This window comes from Sylvia atricapilla, chromosome 3 (genome assembly GCF_009819655.1).
Source record: "Sylvia atricapilla isolate bSylAtr1 chromosome 3, bSylAtr1.pri, whole genome shotgun sequence".
NCBI classification, from domain to species: domain Eukaryota; kingdom Metazoa; phylum Chordata; class Aves; order Passeriformes; family Sylviidae; genus Sylvia; species Sylvia atricapilla.
Genome location: NC_089142.1, coordinates 96,120,435 through 96,144,561, shown reverse-complemented (window position 1 = coordinate 96,144,561; position 24,127 = coordinate 96,120,435). Strand labels below are relative to the sequence as shown.

General features: G+C 44.0%; 1 protein-coding gene across 1 annotated transcript in view; it reads left to right on the top strand.

Moving 5' to 3' along the window:
* Window positions 1–4,588: 4,588 nt before the first annotated feature.
* The window catches only part of SUSD4 (sushi domain containing 4), a 70,855-nt gene continuing 51,316 nt past the window's right edge, over window positions 4,589–24,127 (top strand). The window contains exons 1-2 of the mRNA XM_066316257.1: window positions 4,589–4,680; window positions 5,308–5,463. Coding sequence (XP_066172354.1) covers window positions 5,343–5,463 — 121 coding nt within the window. The 5' untranslated portion in view covers window positions 4,589–4,680; window positions 5,308–5,342. The remainder of the gene's footprint in view (window positions 4,681–5,307; window positions 5,464–24,127) is intronic.

Genomic DNA, 24,127 nt, shown 5'->3' with positions numbered 1-24,127 from the left:
CTTATCTGATATATAAGGGAGTTCAACAAATTAGTTTCTATTTGAAAATGCTTGAAAGCTTGAGCCTGTTAAGAATACAAGTAATACAGCATATCTCAGGCCATTATCTTTCATAAGGACACAACAAGGTCATTATGAATCTTAGCCCTGAATAGTTTTGTGCCTTCCAAGGCATTCAGAACTCCCTTCAGCAACTCCCTGCATTCTGTTAGATGATGCTTGAGCTCTTTTTCTTAATTTTGTGGGCAGAATTGTGTTTACACCAATAAATACCTGTGAGCTCGAGGCAACAGCTCTTCCTTGTGGCTGATGAAATAGGAAGCTGGTCTGTGGCCAGGAGGTCTGGAGGATGTTTTGCAACAACATGTACTTACAGTCCGGATTGATGTCCTGCAGCCAAATCTCAATGCCAGTCATCGCCATTTTATATTTTAAAATAATTAATTGCAGACTTCTGTGTTAAGCAGTTTTTTTCCCCGTGGACTGACCATCCCTTTACAATTCAACTGCCACTAACATGCCCTGGGAGCTTTTTTTTTTTGCAGTTCCACACTGCCACAGATAAATTCTCTCTTCACCCTCAGCTACAATCCTCACCACCCCCTTTTCACCCTTTCTGGAGTCCAGTTTAAGGATGAAACTTACCTACCCAACAGCCACATCACCGAGATAATTCCTTCTGGCCTTGTTTTTGAGCAGGTAAAACACGGAGAAGGAATATATTCATGTGATAATTAAAACCCCTGAACACTTAATTCAATACCCAGTATTTTGGGTTACATTTTGCTAGCAAATTAAAGATGTGAATGACCACTCATGCATGCACTGAGACCAACCAGAGTGTTAGGTCCCCAAGAGTTTGGACCTCAAAGCCTCCTTTCCAGCTGAGTCTTATCAGTGTCCTGGTTTTGGCTGGGATAGAGCTGATTTTCTGCTTAGTGGGTGGTAAGAGCTGTATTTTGGGTTCAGTATGAGAACAGTGTTGACAATACACTGATGTTTTAGTTGTTGCTGAGTAGTGCTTACTCTAAACCAAGATTTTTCTGTTTCCCATACTCTGCCAGCGAGGAGCTGCACAAGAGGCCATGAGGGAGCACAGCCAGGACAGCTGACCTGAGCTGGCCAAAAGGATATTCCACACCATAGAGAGTCATGCTCAGGACATAAACTGGGGAGAATTGGCCAGGAGGGACCAGTCATTGCTGGGCATCAGAGGGTGGTGAGCAACTATGTTGTGCATCACTTGTTTCTCCTGGGGCTTATTCCTCTCTCTCTCTCTCTCTGTCCACCTCTTTCATTCTAATTATTATTATCATTTGTATTCTTACTATATTTTACTTTGTTTCAATTATTAAACTGTTCTTATCTTAATTATTAAATTGTTCTGATCTCAACCCATGACTTTCTTCTCTTTTTTCCCCAATTCTCCTCCCCTCTCTGTCAGGATGGTGGAGGACTGGGTGAGCTCATTCATTCCCTAGCCTTTTTTTTTTTTTTTTTTTTTAATGAATTAATTTGTTCCCTTTGAAACAAAACCTGTCGGCAGTTCTGGAAATAATTTAGTCCAGACACCTTCTCAATGAGCAGTGTGAATGAGACTGCAGCAGATTTGGCTGGTCCTGGCCCACTTTTGTCCTGGTTTTTGAGCATTCTTGAACACTTTCCTGTGCCATGGCAGCAACACAGGTTCAGGTTGTAAGGGCACCACTTGGACTGGTGATGCCACAGACTCCCACCTTGACTTGGATGCTTTGAAAGAGAGACCACGCTGCCTGACACAGAGAGAAAGTTATCACACTGTATCCAGGACTCAGGGCCAAATGCTGTGTAGGGTGGGCATGGCCTTCACATTCCCAGTCCTGGGCAGAGCCAGTGTTGCTGATCTTGTCACTTGGCTTGGAGTGAGGGGCCAATTCCTGTGTTGGATGGATTGAACTGAATTTTCCAATCTTGCTTTTTATCCAATACAGACCTCAGAATAGGATAATCAACTAAAAGAGGGCACGTGAGAGGATAAAAATAAGATAGTGAAGCAGATTAACATGTATGGCAAGACAAAACCAAAATCCTGCAACTACAGGAGTTATACACAATTGTTTATTCATGAAGGCGATTACAAAACCCCAGGAGAAGATGAGCTGTAAGGCCACAGCCAGCCAGAATCTGGCTGGGATGCCCACCCTGCACTTGCTAGAAGCAGCCAGGAGCTGACTGTGTGCACCAGCTGGAGCAGAGCTGAAGGCTCTCCCTCCAAGGAGGGTGAAGCTGGCCAGGAACGCCTCTCACCACATGGCAGCACCCACAACCTGCTCTCCCCCCATTCCCACCACCACCTCGATGTTCTGGGCCCAGACAACAGGAACCTGAGTCTGGAGGGTGCAGATGAGCACTGACACTTTTCACCCTCATTCTCAGGGGTGGCATTTTTAGCTGCAGAAGCAGTGCAGGGAGATGGAAGCAGCTTTGTGAGTACATATGAAACAAACAAACAAAAAAGTCACATAATCTCTAGGACTTGTTTCCAGCCTGTCTGCACCAGCACCAGGGAGGGTTTATCCCCACCAGAGGCAATTCAGAGTTAGTCCCCACAGGTCTGAAGCTCATCTGTAACTTGCTTTAAAAAAACATAGAGGAGGGGCAGGCAAATGTAGGAAGGCACAGAAATCATGACATCTGCATGAGATAACCAGGGGACAAATCCTCCTGTATTTTACAGTCCTGTGCTATGTAACAGCAGCTCAGAGCTTCGAGTCCAGCCTGCTGATCACTGTCCTGGCCCCACTGCAGCTCAGGAGGATGCACTAAAATTGATTACAGATGTCAGATTTGGTCACAGAGCGGTTGTAGCCCTTCAGGCAATCCATCCATCCCTTCCAGAAACAAAGTCCAAGCCAAAGCGAAGCAGCTCCTTCCCTGTGGTTGGGGTTGCCTCAGGCGTCATCCTCCTCCACCTTTTGCTGCTCCTCACTCAGTTTAGGCTTTCCTGGGCTGCAGGAGCCCTTCCTTGCTCTTGGCTGACACAGATTCCTGCAAAACTCCTTCAGCCAGTGGGGGGGGGGGGGGGGGGGGGGGGGGGGGGGCAGCCTCCCCCCAGCCCCTTCAGCTACTGCCACCACCTTGCACATACCTGCCCTGCTCAGCAAGAGGTGAATTATTACAGTTCATTAAGAAGAGCTCCTGCACAAGAGAACCTTGATTTCCTTGTGCTGTTTGAAGCAGTGGTGCTCCCGTTCATGTGGGGTGGCTGACAGGTGCCTGGAGCACTCAGTTGTCCTTTCTCAGGCTGAATGGTGTCAGAGGTGCAGGTGAACATGTGGGGATAGGAGTAAATGGCAGAAACAAGGGTTACATAGTAGCTATCAACACTGACAGACCTCAGTTCTTTTGCCTCTTCCTCCTCAGAAGTATCTGGGTGCTCCAGCCACAGTGACATTGCATCCAGCACTTCACATTTTAATTGATGGAGACCACGAATAGCATCAGATTGCTTGGGACCTATCTTTTCCTGTTTTGATTTCAAAAATGAAAGCCACCAAACCAGTAACATAAAGATCCTCTTATTACAGATAATAGGAATTGCTGCACTATTGCTCTGTCCTGCCACTTGTAGTAGTCAATGGCTTATTTCCTCTGAGGAACATGCCTATCATGTAACTGTGCCTGTGCTGTGTTTGCACGGTTTGTGAGGGCTGCTGCTGACCTGCTGCTCCCTCTTTGGGCTGGCTGGGGACACGAGAACTGACCTGATCAGGAAATGATGCTTGCTCAAAATGCTCCATAGTTTCCAAATTTTCCTGTTTAAAAGGAGAAGCAAAGGTATTTCAGAGATAATACATTCTCTTAGCTGAAAATTGGCCACATACTTCCCCATTCTTAGCAGAATACCTGCATTTCACTGTGAGATGCCCATTTTCTCCAGGGGAGATAAAGAACTGTGCTTTTTACGCTGGCCTTTGAACTGGTACATGATTCAAACTAAAATCTCCCCTGAAGAGCCTTCAGTTTTAACTTGGAAGAGACAGCATCAGGTAGCTGAGACACTTGAAAAGGACTTCAACTTTACCAGTATTTACTGTTAACTTTGAAGCATCAGGATGTGCTATGTCCACATGCTGTTAATATTATCCCACGTACCTTTGGGTTTGTATTTGTACCGAGCATAGGTACGTTTCATTACAAATGTGTCTTCCCTTGTCCCTGGTTTTGTTCCCTTTGCAAACACCTTAATCTGCTTAGCAGAGCCCTCTTCAGCTAAAGGACACACTCTGCTCTGAGTAAGGGAAGAGATGCAACGCCCAGCTGTGGGCAAAGGGGCAATACCCCTAACAGCACAGAGGAATGGCACCAGGAAACACAGAGCTACCACAGCTGCTGGAGCCACGAGACCGTGTCTCTGATTCAGTGATTCGCGGCTGTGAATTTCACAGATGCACTAAATACAGCTGGCTGCTGATTCCTAAGAGCAAATTGCTCCAGCCGGCAGGCCCAGGCGTCCTGCCTTTCCCCAATGGCAGCTGACGGCTGAGAGTGCTCGGGAACACACCTTCCCGCTCCCCAAAACTGCGAAAGATGCAGCGCTGCTAAAGCGCGCCTCGTATCTAACGTTCTGCCTACGTGACGAAGCACAGGGCATTGCAAAGACGCTCCGTCAGAGCCGCGCACCGCGAAACCCCGTTTGAGGTGAAAACGAGCAGAAACTACCGGGAGCGAAGCCTTAACTTCGCCTCCCCCTAGCCTCGGCAGCGTCGGGGCGCCCCCCGGCGCGGGGCAGGGGGCGTCCCTCGGGCCGGGGCGCCCGGCGGGGACAGCGCGGAGCGGCGGCGCGGCCGTGCCCGCGGCTGCCATGCGTGCTCGGCGCGCCGGGGCTGCCCGCGCTCCCGCCGCGCACGGCTCCCCGCGCCTCCGCTCCGCGCCGGCCGGGCGGGCGGGCCGGGCAGGTGCGCGCTGCGGCGGCCGCTGCCCCGCTCCCAGGTAGGGCCGGCCGGCGGCGGGGTGCGCGTCCCCTGTGTGCGGCGTGCGAGCGGGTGTGTGTGTGTGTGTGTGTGTGTGTGCGAGCGTGTGCGTGTGCGCTCCGCCCGGCCCCGGCAGGCTGCCGAGCCGCAGCGGCGGAGGCGGCGGCAGCAGCCGCGGAGGTACCGCCGGCTCCGGCGGGGGGGCCCCCGCAGGTAGCGGCGGCGGGGAGGGCACGGCCGGGGGAGCCGCGGGGCCGGAGGGCGGCGGGGCGGGCGGGGGGCGGCGCGGGGGCGACCCGCGGAGCCGGCGCGGAGCCCCGGGCAGCGGCGAGGCGGAGCGGCTCTCTCGTTGCAGGTGGCGGCGAACCGGATGCCTTTGGCGGGCAGAAGATGTGTCATGGGAAGCAGGCGAGCGGCGGCGGTGCCCTCCCGGCGGCGCGGCGGCGGGCGCTGGCCGCGGCGCTGTGGCTGCAGCTGGCGCTGAGCCTCGGCCCGGGGCTGGCGGCGGGCGGTGAGTGAGTGAGGGGCCCCGGCCCCGTCCCCGGTCCCCTCCTCCGCCCGGCCCCGGCCCGCGCCACCCCCATCCCCGGCCGCCCCCGCGGCCCCGGCCCGGGGGGAGCGGGGAAAGTTCCCCCCCTGCGCCCCTCAGCCCCTCCCGTGCCCGCGGCGGGGGCGCGCAGCCTTTGGCACCCTGCGCGGGGACCCCCGGCAGGAGGGAGCCTCACCCGGCCCCGGCTAGGGAGCACTGGCTCTCTGTAAGTACAGCTTCATCTTGAAACAGCGTAAATTTTTGAATTTAAAGGAAAAGAAGAAGAAAACAAAAAAACAAACAAACAAAAAAAGAGCCTTGCCCCGCCGCGGTCCGCTCAGACATCTCTTGGATGACTCTTAGTGCGAAATCCCCGTGCAGCTGGGGAAAGCAGGAATTTGGGGAGGAAGCTGGCGATCCGGGTTTGCAAATGCGACGTCCTTCAGCGCTCTCCTAGTGGAGGAGCGACCCAGCCTCATTTGGCCTTTTTAATTTTAATTACCTTTTTAACACTATCATTTAAATTATTGAGCCTGTGAGATATTTTCAGCAGGTACTTTTAATTACAAAATTGTTTTAAATTGATTCCATAATTAGACTTGGATTACTGGAAAAGTCTTAAAGTAAACTGCTTTGCTGTAAAATGAACTTAGCTGTGATAATGAGAGCAGCTTCACATTCCTACTCCGGCATGGTATTATATATTCGTGTTGGGGGAATAAGCCATTTTATGATTGAATCGCATCACTGATGGCAGACTGAGCCCAATATAAAAATTGCTCAGGCTTCTTCTCATGCCAAAGACTTATGCCAAAATTTTCTAACTTCTGTGCCTAAGCCCCAACAGCTCCAGTCCAGATGTGTTTTCTGTCACTGAATACGGACTTACAGGAATAGGGCTGAAGAGGATTTCAAAAGGTCATCTTGTCCATCCTCCTCCTGATGTGATTCAGTCCTAGTTTTCTCTCTGGAGACGATAATGCCATTTTCCAATAGAAATCCCGTGACTGCAAATGTGATTCCAGCTAAAAAAGCTTTTAAACTGTTGCAGTGACTACATATCCCTCTTTAGAAATCAATGGCTTTTTTTTTTTTTTTAAATTTATTTTTTAAATTACTATTTTATCGCAACTAGGTAAGCCTTGATTTCCTGGGCAGCTCATGTTTCAGTGTGGGGGTGCTATTCAGCCTGTGCCTTTCTCAGGACTGGAGTTGTGCATGCTCCTGTCCTTCTCTAACCTCCTTCTTATGGCTCCATTCATAAAAATGAAGCTGTTCCAAGGCCCCCTCCTCCCTGAGGCTCTGCATATCCCACAGTTTGATTGTCAGCACTTATTTAGTGGATTAGTGCAAGAGGTTCTTCAAAATATGGTTTATATCTCCCTGGAATGGAATAGTTTCCATCACAGCCTGCAATAAATCGCTGTGCGACGCTGATCGTTATTAACGCCGCTGCCTTTCACCTCAGTAGTGTAACTAATTCTGTATCGAATTTCATTTGTAAATCATTTTAGCATCTTTCAATAATTTGAGGGGGCTTTTTTTTTTGGTCCGGAGTTTAGGAAAAGGCAGTGCGCTGAACGATTGTGCATGGGCATAATCACCAGTGAAAAACATTCATTGCTGTTCTGATTGCTGCTATTATTTTCCAGTGTGGTTGTGCTCAGAAGGTAGGCACTGTGTAAATCCCAGCAAATGTACAGTCCTTTCGTGTGGTAGAATACACGGTTGTTGGGTTTCTTTCACCCTGAGTCATTCGAGTGGTAAAAATAATGAGCTTTGTAATTAGAACAGAGGACTGTGAATTAGCATCTCTCCTATTTTAGGCTCTGTTGTATCTGTGAGCAAGCTCACTGTGCTTACGTAGCTTGCTGTGTTTGCTGTGTGGGCTCAGCTTTTGGCTCCTCAGCCTGTGACCCAGAGTTTGGGAACTTGTAAGCAGCTGTTGACCAAAGTTGTGATTTCCCGGGACCTTTGAAAATTTTATTTCTGTAGGACTCTCATTTTATGGATTTGTGTATTTAGACATGAGACACACGGCATTACTGACTGGTTTGGAAAATGTAGCTCCAGTCTCTTTCTATCTTCTCATTATCTGTTAAATAAGGATAATCATACTTCTCTCAGAGGTTTGAAAAGAGCTTTGATGACATATAATGAAAATAATATGGAGGTGGAAAGAATTTGTTTCAAAAGCTTTAGAAAAACAGCGCTGACAATATGCTGAAATAAAAACTACCTCACATATTAAAACATTAAAATGAATAATTTAGGGTTATTTTTTCTAGGAAACAATCTACAACTTGTATTTTGGATCCCATTTACAGCTTCTTCTCTTCCTTGGCTGATACCAGGATTTGTCTCCTGTAATAATCCTGTCATGGCTTGTGTGACTCCTTCTATTTTATATCTGACTAAGCTCTATTGATTGTCACGTTCTACCATTTCACCCCAAATCAATACTACTTATAACTCTTTTTTTTCTTGTCAATAACCCTACAGAGAATAACTTTGTTTATTACATTTTGACTTTCGCAAAAGTGAATCTAGCGAAAAAATTTGCTGTAGAAGTGAAGTCAAGTGAGCAAACCTTTCAGCTATCAATATCCCTCATTCGTCCCTGATGTATTTAAAACTCTGCTGATGCCGAGGATAAAGTGTATCTCTCATACTTCAGCCTGTGGCTTTCATCTAATCATTTTTGTTTACAGAATCATGAAATCGTTTAGTTTGTAAAAGACCTTTAAGATGATCGAGCCCCAGTGTTAACCCAGTGCTGCCAAGCCCACCACTAAACCGTGGCCCCAAGTGCCACATCCACACATCTTTTACATACCCCAGGAGTGGCTGACCTGACCACCTCCCTGGGCAGCCTGTTCCAATGCTTGACCACCCTTTTGGTGAAGAATTTTTTTCTAATATCCAATCTAAACCTCCTCTGGTGCAACTTGGGGCCGTTTCCTCCTGTCCTGGTGCTCATTACCTGGGAGAGGAGGCCATCCTCCACCCAGATTCATCCTCCTTTCCTTAGGTGGTTGTAGAGAGTGGTAAGATCCCCCCTCAGCCTTTTTTTCTCCAGGCTGAGCTTCCCCAGCTCCCTCAGCTGCTGCTTTTCAGGAGGGACAAAGAAAGAGTCAAAGCAGGAGCAGGCTGGGAAGGCTGGTATGAGGAGAAATGAAATGCATAGTGGATGGAACTGATGACAACTTACTCTGGGGTTTTAAGGTATTGTACTGAGTTCACTGTGAAAACTGTAGTATGGGGATAACAGCTGTAACAATAAATTTTTAAATATATTTCAAATTCCTGCAACTGTGTTGATAGTGAAGGATGGGATGTGATAGTGAAGATAGTGAAGGAGGATGGAATCTAAAAGGAGAGGGAGAAAAAATGTTCAATAAGCTTCTGTTTTCGAGGTTTGTTATGTGGTCTTGTACCGAGATGTGACTTGGGCAGGTGTCTGCTTTGTTGTCATGGGTCAGTTGGGTGAATTCTGCTCTTCTGCAGAGCTCAGTGTGGAGTCTCAGGGCTGCAGCACACATCACCATAGGCTTGGAGAGGGCCATGACCTTGTCTTCCCTCCTGGGCTTGAGCAGGGTCAACATTCTGGCTGTCTTTCATGGTCTGTTTCATCTCTTCCATGTTCTGCTGCAGAAATGCACACTCCAGTTCCTCCAAAGCCTGATGGCTCCAGTTTCTCTAAACTTTTCTTAAGTTTTTGTCACACTTTCTGGATTGCTGGTCATTGAGACCATGAGCTTGCTCTCATGGAACCACCTCCCTGTGGAATGCACCTCGCTGGCACTGAACAGAGCTGAGGAATATCCTGTGCCTTGGAGCTCTGCTCCTGCTCTGATATCCTGAGTTCCTTTGTTGTCATTATAGGATGATACTGGGTTGTATTCAGCTTCTGGTTCCCTGCAGCTCCCAGGGCAAAAAAGGCTTTTTACTGATATTGTAATCAATTTGTGGTGTTTCCCTGGTTGCATGTTCTGCTGGCAACATCCCTGTACATCAGTAGTGCTTTTAAGCTGGGAAGTACATCATGTGTGATGGCAAAGAAATGTGGCATGTTGTGAAACCTTCAAGTTTACTGAATTTTAGTGATTCCATCAAGAATAGTGATGAGCTCCTTTCTCTAGACCAAGGTTGAATTGTAACTGCTCTGTGATTGTATTGCATTTGATTGAAATTTTGGTTTTGCTGTGGTTGTGGTAACTAACCATTGACTGTGGAGGTAGTGGCCATCAAAAAAACATCTCTCAGGTGTCTGAGGATGGTGGACTTGTTTCCCTGGGGTAATACAAGTTTTTGATGTGTGCTGATGGTGCAGGCCTGTGATAGGGCTCACTTTTTGGTAACCTGCAGCTGTTTCTGGCAAGAAAAGCCAGCCAGAGATTTGCCATAATAGCCTTGCATGTGATTTTGGGATTACAAAGAAGGTTTTCTGAAAACTTTGAGTCTTTTCTGATACCTTCTCACTAAGTCTGTAGTTAATGTATTTTACTGTCTCCCTCTCAGTGCGTCTGCTTTGCTTGACAAGCAAAATAGACATTTCAATCTTGAGTTCCCTGTACATTTGATGAAATCATCAGTTATTTTGCAGCATTGTTTTTAACCTCTGGCTTATTGGAGAAGCTCAGTATTTTGGAAGGAACAAGATTTTTCCCGCCCAGACAGGATCTCAGTCCCAGATGTGCCTCATGCAGCCTCTGTTCTCAGCAGTTAAGTACCATTCCAGTGCTGTTCTGATTGCAAGTGGCAAGGCCAGTGACATCAGAGGATGGCAGTTCATCATTTGTCTTAGTGGCACATCCATCTGCCTACAGCCTTGAGAGAGGTGAGCATATTTGATAGATTAATCTTAAATCAATTTCTTAGCACTCTGCAAGAAGGAGCTTTATCACTGCTGTGCTGTGTCATTTGGAGACTGAGGTTAACTTTTGCTTCTCTGCTTTGCTCCCTTACTCCCAGGATTGCAATAGAGTGTCTTTGATCTCTGTATTTGGGATGATTACAACTTTTGGAGAATTAATTAATTATGCTTTGCTTGATTTTTCTCATCTGTAAAGTAGATAAGTGATGTATTTTGTGGGCGTGTTATGAGGGAGTTCAAGAACCTCCCAAAGAAAATGTTATTGGAATAAGAAATAGGAATTTTTAGCAAAGTATAAATGGAGCTTTATCAAAGTAGGAGATTCTTTACTATTCATGGTTTTTGCTGTTGATATTTGTGGAGTTTAATAATTAAATATTCTTACCAGAATTAGGAAAATGCTATATTTTTTAACTTTTACAGATTCTTCTATTTTTTTTTCTACAGCGTTGATCATGTACTCAACTTTTTATTTCAAATATTGTCTAACTCTGATTGCAATTCATTTATTTTTATAAAAAAATACACATTATTAGAAGTAGGAAACCTCGCACTTGTGCTATGCATTTTCATGAGGTTTTAGGCAGGAAAAGGACAACAGTGTGGCCTGAATTCATGTTTGCTGTGTGCTGGTGCAAATGTGAATGAAGGCTGGGCTATACTTACTGGTGAGCATTGCTTAGTCAGAAAATGAGCTCGAGGGATAGAGTGGTGTAGTGTGTACAATTTGATTCACTAAGTGGAAAAATTTGCTTTGATAACATATTAAGGGACTGAAGGTACAAGGATGCTACCAAATTCAGCAATTTAACTGTGAAACTGGCATCTCCTCACTTGGTTTTACATCTCCTCAGCTACTTCCTCGGAGGTGGCACAAGCAGAGCCCTATGAAACCAATTGTGGGCTGTACATTGATTAATTCTCACAGTGGCATGGTGGTTTCTAACAGCAGTTTTTGGTGTCCACACTCACCTTCTACCTGACTGTGTTACCCCATGGCTTCTGTTGACACCAAGTTTGGCCTCCTGCTTTTCAGAGGGGGCTCCCAATGGCTTTTACTGAACAGCTGGGCTGCTGATGGGATCTCTGTGAGTCGGGATGTTTCTCTGTCCTCGTACTGTAAACAGTGGGAGCGGTTGGTGGTGCCATCTGTGTTCACTGAGATCCTGTGGGCCACATGTGTTTCCACATTTGTGATCTTTGAATCTTTTAAATCGAGTAGTGTCCATCCTGGATTCCTCCTCTGCTTGGTTTTAAGAGGTTGTACCAAGCTTTTTTTTTTACTAGGGAGATTCCAGAATTTATCAGGAACATTTCTGTACTAATTGATTTTGTCAGTATGACCAACTTCAGAAAGGAGTATAGGGCTTTTCTGCCATCGCCCCTACTGACTTTTGATAAATACATCTTATTAAACTCATAATTTGACAAATACTCTTGCTTGTGGTAGCTTAATAGTAACAACAGTAATAAAAATGTGACTTTTTTTCCATATAGCTCTTCTCATCCATGGAGTTTAAAGCATTTTATAAAGGAACATAAGTTTTATTATGCTCCTTTGTAGATGGAGAAATGGCTGTAGAAAGATATAATGTCTTGAAGACACATTTCACGTAAGAAACAGATGTTGCCATATACGGGGAAGAGATCCTTTGGATCTTCATCCGGCTCTTTCTTCTGTAAATAGAATTTAAGGAAATTCCTAATCCACATTTTTATAATAGGGTCTCTATAATAGGATTTTTTGGCTGTGACTGTCTTCTAATTGAGATGAGCAGCAGATTTCCTATTCACTTAAATTGCTACTTAAGCAAATCAGAGAGTTCTTCCAGTGTGGTTTACTTGCCTGACTCCTTTATATCCGAGATAGCACATGGCATTTTTCCAGACACCAAAACCATCTTCAGAATAACAACCAAAAAAAGTGTTGTGAGATAGGGTAGAGCCCTGAAAAATGGTATTGAGCAGGTTTCTCATGGTGTAAAGCCCATATTAGCAGGAAGGGTATTTCTGCCTTGCTCTGCGGGCTGTGGCATGAGTGCCATTGCCTTCTACTGCCCATCCTGCTTTGGAAATCAGTGGATGTGTGATGTGCTCCCATAAAAATATGGGTTCAGCTTACAAATGTTTGCTCACGCAAACACAAGATGTAATGCAGAGGACACAAAGGATGAAACAGGTCTGGTCCCTCGATCCTTTTCTGCACATGGTGAAGCATGGCTAAGGATACAGCAGAATTTCTGTGTAAAGCCAAATTCTGCAACTAGAAAAATTTACAAAATCTGGAAAAAAATAATCTGGAAACTGAAAAGAGGAAACAGTTTACAGTAGTCTGAGGAAGAAAATAGGTTATGTTACTAAGGGTTAGATTATGTAGAAGTTGGGTTATCAAGTGTATCATGAGACAATATCCTAAAAATACACTTGCTTGTACACTGCTAAAGAAAAAATGAGATATGGAATGCACATGAATCAGAGGAATCATTATATCACTGGACTCCCATTCTGGAGACCGAGAGAACACGCTATAAAGAAGAGGTTGTCTTTGAAAATACAAAGCCTTCTGATCTTTTTTGGCACTGCAGAAAGGCAGCAGAACTCAGAGCTGTTTATCTGTCAGGAGGCTAGAGAATACCATACAGGTTCAAGAGAAAAGCTGCCATACATGCTGGGAGGGAGGAGAAGATGCTCAGAAAAAGAAGCCTGTAAACATGGGGTCCTGTTCTCACTTCTGTCATTAGCGCCAGCGAGTGTGTACAGTAAAAAAAACTATGGAACAGAAATTTGATTTCCATCTTTCAGGACATGGGACAACACACTTGAGAGCAGAGTCACAGAAATAGGACTGGAGGAGAGCTCAGAAGCGCCTGTAGTTTATCTGCCTGCCCAGAACACATTTTCCTCAGGCATATTATCACTTGAGACTTTAGGCTGGGAACTCTACCACCTATCCAAATGCTTCATTCTCTAACCTTTGTAAATGTTTTTGTCAAGTCTAACTCAAATTGTCAGTGCTGTAACATAGGACTCTCAGGATTTCCATCTCTAGTGTGGGATTCCCAAGTGTTACTTCCTCCACTGTGCTGCTTGTCAGTGCAAATCCATCAGTGCTGTGTCTTGGGCCATGCTGACTGCTGCTGTCACTCTCCTGGGTCAGGCTGGAAGAGTGCAGACTGCCCCAGCAAAGAGTCTTTCAAAAGTTATTGATTAATGAGCAGCCTGGGAGCTGAAGCTTGGCTGTAGCTGCCCCGTGTTCATGTGTTGCTGCCAGCACAGAAGGAGCTGTTGTGGTTCTCGATGGTGAAACTCCCAGTTTTCTGGTTTAGTGAAGGTCACAGCTAAGTTTCTGCTTAACACAAGATCAGATATTTTACCAGCAACTATCAAAAAGGTCAGCTTTACCTTCCTCATTCTGAAGGGGTTGCAAGGATTTTCCAAAGTCACAATTGGAAAGCATCAGGAATAAATCTCAGAGCCCTCCCATAAAAGATGCTTATTTACACAGTCTGTTCTCCTTGGGGATATTAGACCAACTCTTTGTACTTGATCATGATGTAAACAGTATGGTTATTGCTACAGTAAATTGCACCCAAGTGATTTTGTATTTTACTTCTGCAGACTGAGTGAAGTTGTATATACTGAACAGCCCTGTGGTAATAGATTAGATCCACACAAAAGCCAGTCAATAGCTTAAGACTTCCATGTGTGTTTGCAAATAAACAATTTTAACTGGAATTTTGATATGCAGCTGCTTAACAGCTGTCACCCCCAGTTCCCGTTTCCAGTGAAATGGTTTCTAATTGTGGGTATCCAGAAAGATTGTGTCATTCAGGAATGGCAGGGGGAGAGGTGGGGGATGTTGAAGACTGGGTGGGGAGGAGTTGCTTGCTTAGGCTAAAATGGAGGTTGGATTTAGGGCAGCACTAAGAGCTGAATTAGCAAAGGAGACCTGCAGTGGTGTGAAGACTGAAGTCAACAGCACTGCTTGCTTGGGTAAATGTGTTAGCTGTAAGAACTTCATGGCATACAGTGGGTTTTTTAATGTGTTTCTAATAGTCTGAGGAGGCCTACCACGCTATTGCTGTGTTTGTGTAAGAATGATTTGTATTCTGAAAGCAATGGGTACTTATGAGACAGAGAGGCATTTTTCTGTATCTCTTCACTTAGTTGACATTTTTAGGGATATTTTGTACACATCATCTTACTCAGAGAAAACACAAATGATCCACTTAGAAATGAAAATAAATAATAAATAATTTGGTCTCCTGTAAATTGGACTTATAAAATAGCTTGATTGCAATTACCAGCTTTGCAGTAATCTTGAAGGAATTAAGATAAAATGGTGTTATCATGAGCAAGAGTAAAAATGAAAATACACAGACATTTGTCTTGATCTTGTAAAAGTGCTGAACATTTTTCTCTCCTCTGAAGGGGGACCAAGACCCCCCCAAAAGTACAGTCACAGCCATTCTGGGGGAGCACCAAGCTGCTGCAGCCACAATCCTGGGTCCTGCTCTGTCCCTCCTTGGGTTCACAGATAATCATCCTGGGTAGTTCTTTCCATTGCTGACTCATAACACCACGTGCTATTTTCTCTGCACTCCTTGTTCTCTTCTCCAAGGCCTGAGATTCTTCTGTGGGGCCAGGGAAGAAGTGTGGTCTCTTTTCTTTAGACATAACTCCAGTTTAATACCATCTGGAGTTACATAGGTGAGCTGGAGGGTGTGACATGGTTGTGACAGCACAGTACCCACATTTTAAAACTCCCCCTTACTCTGCATGGTGGGATTAATGTCCCAACAAGTGTGGCTGTTGTTTCAGGCCTTGCCCTCTTCTCTTTTGACACTCAGAAATGTTTGCCCAGATGGAAGAATCCACCTTTTGCGTCTAGCAGAGTCCTTCCCTGCTGGTAGCATGTGCATCACCTGTCACTGCTGCCCTTAGTGAGTCTGTCTTCAAGAACCAGCATAAAACCAGTCTGGGACTGGTTTTGTCAAGACTAGGCTGGTCTTGGTAGAGGCTAGGATATTTTAGTTCAAAGAGAAAATCCCGGTGAAAATATTCACGATATAATATTATATGAATGAATTGCGCATGTGTGTAGATGAAGCCCAACTCCATTATGCCTATGGTCTCTTGGAAATTAGGTCGTGATGGGACACAGCTTTGCACAGAGGCTGTAAGAAGGGATGCCAGTGGAAGAAATTACAGGTTATAAAGGAGGGGTGCATATCTGTCTTTGCATGCAGCCATGCACTTAGCATGCCCCTTATTAATCTTACAGATAGGGGGATGGGTAGGGAGGAAAATAAATAGAGAGATGTATGCGTATTTGCTGAATAAGAGTAAGAAACGAACAAAAAAACCCAACACAACCCAGGAATGAAACAGCAAAAAATATACTACTCTCATTGACAGTCTTTCCAAAGTTCTTTCTTCTGGTTCTTAGCATTTGCAAGATTGCTTTTTACACTGAAATATGGATGAGCGCTGCCTCTAATGCTTCTTTTTAGACACAAGAGTGATACGGGATTCATGTGAGGGATGGGGAGCGGCATAGTGTTGGGTATATTTAGATTCTATTTCATTTTTATTTCATATTCAGTAACGTTACGGAGATGGACTTCATTCCTCATTTCAAAGAGAAATCCATCAGATAAATTGCGTTCACTGCGGGGAGAGGAATTTTGTCAAAACCAAGATGAAAGATGCCTTTCTGCAGTAGCCTTGATGTACTAGGAGGTGTGATTCCTAACAGGTGTACTTTTTAACCCTGGGTTCTGCATGTGGAAGAGATTTCTTGGTTCTTCCAAAAGGCTGAGAAACCTTGTACTTAGAGCAGGTAGAGTTATGCTGCCCAGGAAGTCAGTATGCCAGCCAGGCCAAGGTTGCAGGACTGAAAAAAAGAGTATTTTGAACTTTTTTTTCAGAATGCCAACATTATTAGAATATTAATAAATGTAAGAGGGTGCTCATTTGGAGTAGCTCAGAATTATTTCAACTAGAGGTTTTGCTGCAGTGCATTAGTATCACAGGTAAATGATTCAGGACATTTGCCATCCTGGCCTGTTTAAAGCTGTGATTTTAAAATGCAGATTTTCAGGGAAAACAGTTGTAAATCTTACCTGCTTTTTTAATATATTTTATAAATCTGATAATTATTTTTTTCCAAAGGAACAATGTAGCAGATCCCAGCTGCAACTCTGTAGTCATCTTAGCATTTGCTGTTTATGATCCCTTTTTGCCATACTTAATCTCAGTTTAATTCTTTGGTTGTTTTATGGGAGAGAGAAAAGTCCTTTGGTAGTCGATATATACCTATAGCATTAGAAAATATATTTTCCATATGCTGATATTTTCTGTCCTTGCAGTCAAGTGATTCTGTTATCTTAAAATCTGCTCTGAAGTGCAAACCCAAGGCAGTGCAGGGAGCTGCAGCAGGGCTCCAGGAGCCAATGGGACTGGCAGCTTACTGTGAATGTTAACACAAGACTGCTGTTTGTTAGCTTGGAAATCCATTTGCTGTTTTTTTCCCTCATCTGAACATAGGAAATAGGATGGTGTGGGGATTTTCCTGTTCATCAGCTTTCCATTTCTCCTGTGAATTTCCTATCTTGCTCCATGGCAGGAACAGTTTCAGGCTGTGGGGACTCTGGGCACCAGTGGCGCAGCCAAATTTCTTACAGGAGCAAATCTGGATCCTCTCTGTTACCTCCTACACTTGACCTTAAGAATGGGGGAGGTAGGGAAGAGATTTGACCTCATGAAACAGTTCTAAAATGATGCCCCCCCTCAATTAACATGCAGAGATGAGGAAAATCTGCTTTTCCTACAACACAGGATGATGCTGGTCCTTCTAGTGGGATGTACAGCCTCTCCTTTTAGCATCTGAAAACCACTCATTCTTTCTTTCTCCCCTACATCCTTGTCAGTTCATACTTATCTCTTCCTCTGACTTATTTTTAAAAGTACTTACCTGAAATAAAATGAACAGGTGGACTAGTGCCTTTTCTGGGAGAGTCTCTGGGAAGCTACAAGGCAATTAAAAATGTTTAATATGTCTCTTTTTGTAATTTGGCTCCCATTCAGCTTTCTCCATATCATCTGGTCTCTTTGCTGTCTAGATCAACTAGCTTTTAAAAAAATGTCTTCATGCACACTTTTTAACCATTTGCCTTGATCAGAAATACGAAAAAAAGAGTCAGAAAAACAAGGCAGGGATGTGTTAGATGGGGAAAAAGATAGTCAAGGGATGTATTATTCAGAGCTTTACGTAAAGCTTCCTCTTTTTTCCTAGTTGTAGTGGTAGTTTCACTCTTGACTCCCTGATTGAACTTGACTGTAGTCATTTGGATTGTTCTGGGCTTAGTGAGTTTTGAATAGTGAGTTTTGAAAGCAAGGGCTGATCAGTGTCCTGTCCTGAGTGTTCCTTACTATCAGTCTATATGATCTGTGGTAGGAAGGGAATGATTCTGTACATCCAAGCCTAATGACCTGAATTTGTAAAGCTAAATAGCAAAACTGCTACTGGCATGACTCACTATTATTTTTAGCTCTGAAGAGGAGACAGTGGAGCAAAGGTTCATCTTTCCATACCAGCTGTGCCTTTTGTTGAACAATCTGATATTGCTGAGAGGTTTAATGTCCATCTTTCTGTTTTTAACCAGGTTTCTGCAAGTTGCCATGTATCTGTTTGGCTTCTGTTCATAACAGGCTCATTCCTTGAGAGAATGGCTCTATGCTCTTTTGATTCTGTACAGGCCCTTACACAGGATAGAGACTTTGCAACTTGAATTGTTGCTGGAAACAGCCAAAGTACAAAATGTGACAGACTTAATTGAAACAGCAACAGAAGTCTGAGAATTTGGTTTGTCCTGTTTAAAATATAAATGTTTTCTCCATTTTTCTTCAGAGGGCTAATTATTTTATGTTTAAAGAATGATTTTCAGAGTAGTTTGGTAGTACTGGTATAATTTGGTAGTACTGGTATAATAAAGGAAAAATCACGTTTTCCCATGGAATAACTGATCCAGATTCAGTTTGGAAAAGTGCACTGATTTCTGAAGGCTTTTTCTTCTAATCTCATGGGATGCTGCAAAGCCTACCAGGCTGCATGGCCTCTGCTCCTGCCAGGGTTACCTGGGGAATACCTGGTCATTAAAATCCTCTCTTGTACCCAAGCAGTTCCAATTTCTAACACTGAATTTCTAAGTAAAAGTGAGTGGTGATACTGTCAGATTTGAAGGGAAAACCATGTTTGCACCTTAAAAAAGCAGTGAAGTGACTTTGGAGTTTTAAGAACTGCTTTAGAATTAGGTTAAGCACTGAACTAAGCCTGAAGTCCCTAAAATTTCGGTGGAACCAAGGGCCTGAGGTACTGTGAAGGTACAGGACAGACCAGAGAGGTGCTACTGCCTTTGGGACACTTGCTAAGACTGTGACCAAAGCAAAAACCTACATTCAGATTACTGAATGGTAATCTGAATGTCCTAGTCTGTGGTCCTAGTCGCTGGCTCATAATGGTGGTGCAGCATACTTGATAAAGAGATCACTGGTTTTATGGTGAGTTGAAGAAATAAAAATTTTATCACTTTAAGAAACTGTACATATGCGACTTTTTAATGGAAAACCCGCACCTTACCAGGATTTAAATCTAATTTGAACTATCTCTTAAGAGGAGAATATGACGGTGAATGTCAACTGAGTGATGGTTGTATGTTCTCCTTAGTGAAGTCTTGGTCTGCTACATATGGAAGACTTGTGTGAGCCAAAAAGGGAAGTAAGGGCACAGAATAAGGAGCACAGAGGAAGAATGTGCCTTGCATTATCAGGGGATTGCAAATTCAGATAAAGTAAGACACAGACATTTTGTCAAAGAAGTCGGGTATGTAAGTTTAAAGCTTGCTCTAGGCAGTTTAACTTAGCCAGCACTTCCAACAGCTGATAACCTAAAGTGACACTGACCTTGGCAGACTTACAAGGGCAAGACTTGCATAGGGATAAATTATTTCTTGATCAGTTGCTCAAGTATATGAGACACAGTCCAGCATTCCTTCAGTATTGATTATGGATGTTTGTTTTAGCCCAGAACAAACATACTGATTGCAGATAGTGAAAGTAGAACAGTCTCTCTGTATATTTGAGCTCTTCTCTATCCATTTTATTATATCCTGGGGCACAGTGATGCTCCCGAGTTCGTGCTGTGCTGCTCTCTCCACTTGCCTTCTTGACTCATCCGTTTTTAAAGCTGTAATGCATGGAGTAGGAAGTAGGGGGTTTGTTCAGTAACTATCTATACAACCATGATTTTTGGCCAGATTGTCTTTTCCCTGGCTTCATTGCCTTCATGCCCAAGGAGATGTTTCATGACCTTGCTGTGTGGACACACAATTCCAATAGCACAGGTAGTTTTCAAGTGTTGTAGGTGGCTACTTTGAGGCTGTCAGTGTTTAGAGACACAGTGGAGGCAACTTAGCCTCAACAACGTCACTATTTTTAGTCCACCCTCTGTGTACTGAATCACCGTACCTCTTGCTAAATCTGTCAGGGTCTGTGGGTGGTAAATGCTGCTAGGATGTAATTCCTTTTTCTTGTGAGGAGCTACCCAGACTCAGGAAATAAAATGCCATGATGGGAACAGAACTCAGCTGTACCCTCCCCATGCTCATTGTAGTGATTTCTGTATAGCAGAATTGGGCAGTTCTGGAGTTATAGCCCTTTCCTGAATGGTCATAATTTTTGGCCCAGTGAACAGAGCCTGTTGGTTTCTTGGGCTAACTGAATGCTGTCAATGCCAAAAGTCCCACTTACATAGTCTCATTTTCAGCTTAATATATTAAAATGCCTGCGATCAGAAAAAAAAATAAACAAAAAAACCCAAAAAAAACCCCACAAACAAACAAAAACCAAAAACCACAACAAGAAGAAACCCAAAAATACAAAAAACCCAGCCCCAAAAATGTTATGTGATACCTCTGGGAAAGTGGCAGCTGAAGGGTCCCTTCTAGATCTTCTGTTGAGTGACTTGCTGGGTTCAGAGATGCTTTTGCACATGCTACTTTGCCCATCTGTTCTCCCTGCTTCCTCAGATCCCCTGAGCAGACAGAGAAGCACAACTCAGAAGACTTCTTTTCTCTGTGCTCCTCAGAGAGAAGAAATTGTGTCAACTGCAATACACTATTTGGATGCAAAACCCCCTGAGCTGGCAGGTAAAAAATAACCCAGATAGTATCCCTGATGTGTGCAAGGTGAGCTGCCCAAAGAATCCCAGTCCCCTTGGTTTAGCAGTGGTCACTGAACTACAGACTGATGTTTTTGGACAGCCCTGCTTTTTGTTTGCTTGGCCCTCTGCTAGACATTTTAAATGAAGGATAAAATACTGTGGTGAGAATTAATTTAGACCATTTTCTTTACCAGTATGGCCTTTAAGTCAATACCATGTTGCAAGAAGCTCTTTGTGAGCTAAATCTCTGCTGACAGCCCATGATGGATTCAGTTTTGCAGATGGGACAGATTTCCGTGTTGTGTCTCAACCTGTCTTGTGATTACTTGCACACAGACCTAGCCATTGACAACCCAAAAATGTTAATGTGGGTGAATGCTCGCACATATGCCTTACACATATGTGAACACCCACTCCTTTATGCGTTGCTGGAGGAAAAAATATACTTGTACACAAGAATCCTGTTCTTTATACATGGGGAATACAGGATGCAAAGTTATGCAGCCAGAAATAGGAGCAGGGGGGTTGAAATGTCAGCTTGTAAAAAAAATGGAAAATTAATATTGAGTGGTTGTATATTCAAGAGGGCTGAGCACAACAGGGATTTGTACTTGATGGTTGGTCCTTCTTCCCTCAGTAGGCCAGCACTTGTTAGCTCCAAATCTGAAGCTCCTTTCACCTGGAGGCTTTCTCTTACCATACTCCTGAGGGGTACCTGTCTGTCCCACAGCCCTGGGCCACTTGACACTAATTCCCAGTAATTGCTGTCAGCGTTGAAGGAAAAGCTGGTACTGAGTGAGCAAAGGGAGGGGGATTGTTCTGCCATCCCTGGAAGTTTTACATTTAGCACCAGTTGTCCCACAAGGCTGCTGTGGCCTTCCCTGTGTGTTTTCTGAGTGTTGCCTGTTTCAGTGAAGACCACAGGAGTTGTGCATCAGAAGTGAAATGTCGCAATTAAGTAGAGAAGTTCAGTTTCCAAATTTCCATGGAACAGTTTCTTATTGTAGAACATTCTGAGTTGGAAGGGGCCCACAGAGATCATGGAAATCCAACTCCTGGCTTTGCGCAGATTGTCCAGTAGATGATCCATTTAGGATCATACTTTTAGGGGTACACTAAAAGCATTTGAAAATATAAAATTTAACTCACATTCCTTTTTTTTTAACTTAGTGCCAATTTAGAAATTGATATTTCTGTTCAGCAGACTTCAGTTGTAGCAGACTAATGCCTACACAGCAGAACTTTTCTGCCCTACTTGATCCTGTTACTTATAAAACTGAGCAGGGGAGACCCTGTCTCTCTCTGAAGGCTAGATTGTGACTCCAGTTTATTTGCACTGATGGCTTGAATTTCTTTCAGGTTCCAGAGTTTGTTGTCTAAGCATTTATTTTCCCATTTAATGAAAAATCTTTGCCTGGGGCTGAGCCCTGACACATGAGGTGGCATTTCAAGATCAAATGTTATTAATGTAAAAAAAAAAAAAGCACTGGAGACTACTGATTAATTGAAGGACTTAATTTTCAGAGGTGATTTATCCCAAATTTTTAGTAAAAGTCTATGGAAGTTGTGATTTTGTACCATTTTTTGAAATTGAATCCTGACCTAAGGCACCTCAATCATATGGCACCATCAGTGAGGAAGGACTTCTGGCCACTGTACCGAAATCTCTTTGAAATGTGACCATCTGCCCAGTGTTCTGCAAAGGCAGGAAATACTAATTAGAGAATATTCTGACATCTTTGGACTTGTGACACAGCTGAATCTGACCCAGTATAGTCACAAAATTGAAGTTGATCTATATTGACAACAGCACAGCTCAGTAACACTTTCTGAACTTTCTGAACTCCTTTACCTTTGTGTAAGTATATTAGACAAAAGGAGTATATTTTTTAAAGGCATTCAGTTCAAATTTGCATGAAGATGGTACTGTTGCTACAGGATTTATTATGAACTGTTACATAAATAATCTGCTTTTAAACAGCCTCTAAATACCTATTTATGCAATGTAGCAGTTGAAAAGTTAGTATGTATTTTAAGACTGACAGTAGCTTACTGTGTTCAGCATCTTTGGCTTGTACAGGAGAATATTTTTCACTTAACAACATATTTGAAAAACCAAAGCAAATACCAAGAGACACACAGCACACACGCACGCTGGATTTAAATATAAAGTTCAGGTCACGTAATGAATCAGCTGCAAGCAGGAAAATATTAAATCTGAAGGTTTTTTAGTATATGTGCTCCTGTGCTTAAATGTTATAAAGGTTATTTGTCAATAGATGATGCTGTACATGCTAGGAGTTGAATAACCTAAGCTGAAAAGGTTTCTAAATGGATAAATGTTAAGAACTGGAACTACACAGTCTGATCCCCTTAGCCAAGCCCATGAGAGGGCTGCTCTTCAGCCACGCTGCTCAGTTCTGCTTCACTCTGTCTGCAGAACTGCTCACAGACCTGCTCCTGCTTAACAAGGGCAGTGCCTGCATCATCCTGCCCTTTTAACAGCAGTGGCTCTTAGAGATGTCTCCCTGCTTTTGAATCCAGCTTCTGACTCTGAATTTAGGACCTCTCCCACGGCATCTGGGTGAGGTCATGTGTCCCTTGCTACCAAAACTGACTGTGTTCTGTGAGTGGTTTCACCTCTTGTTAGACCATTAATGAATCTTGCTCCAAACATCAAGCTTAACAGCAAAATTGCAGGTTTTAAGTAGGCAGTGAAATAATCTTGACATTGCTCCAGGCTTGTATTTGTGGGATTTTTATGCAATGTGCTTCTGGAATGGAGTGGAATATTGTATTCTGCCTACTCATTCTTCTGTTCTTCATGTAAATATATGCTCAAGTGTTTGCTGGAGGCAGTGATTTTTTAAATCAAACAGGTTATATTTATTTAAGCGTGGATCTTCTATCCACTCCACCCGAGCAGGTGACCGTTCCTAAGATTGATTATTCAGGATGAACACCTCACTATTCATGAATGTGTCTTCTGCATGTGCAGGAGGGCCCTCATCCCATCCTGAAGTGGTCACCACTTCTGCTCACAGATGCTGTCCCTGCTCTGGCCCCGCCATGTGAATTTTCCAGGGGCTGCTTGTGCTCTCCAGGTACCCTTGGAATCAGTTGCTGTAGTGTTGGATTTGTCTTGTTCTCAGGTTTGTATGGCCACAGCAAACAGCTGCTGTGTGAAATGAAGGCAATGCCTGTGCCTAGTCTGCCCCAAATGGGCTGATCCACTCCAATTCCACTGCGTGTAGGACTTGTCATGCAGGAACAGCTGAGATGTCCCGGTGCACCTTGTTTCACAGTGGTGAGATTCCAACCCATAACCTGCCTGCAGGGCGGGCTTGTTTCAGGGGTGCAAAGCTGTGGCCTTACATTTGAAATCTGGAATAATTTTAAAGTAGCTGAAGTAATTGTTAGTAAATTGTGTTTCTATTCAATTTTGAAATGAATGTGTGATTTTTCCAGGGGTGTATTAGCAGTGCCAAGTTGGAAGACTCCTTGGGCAAAAGATCTGACTGCTTAGAAATTAAAATGGTGCAGAATAG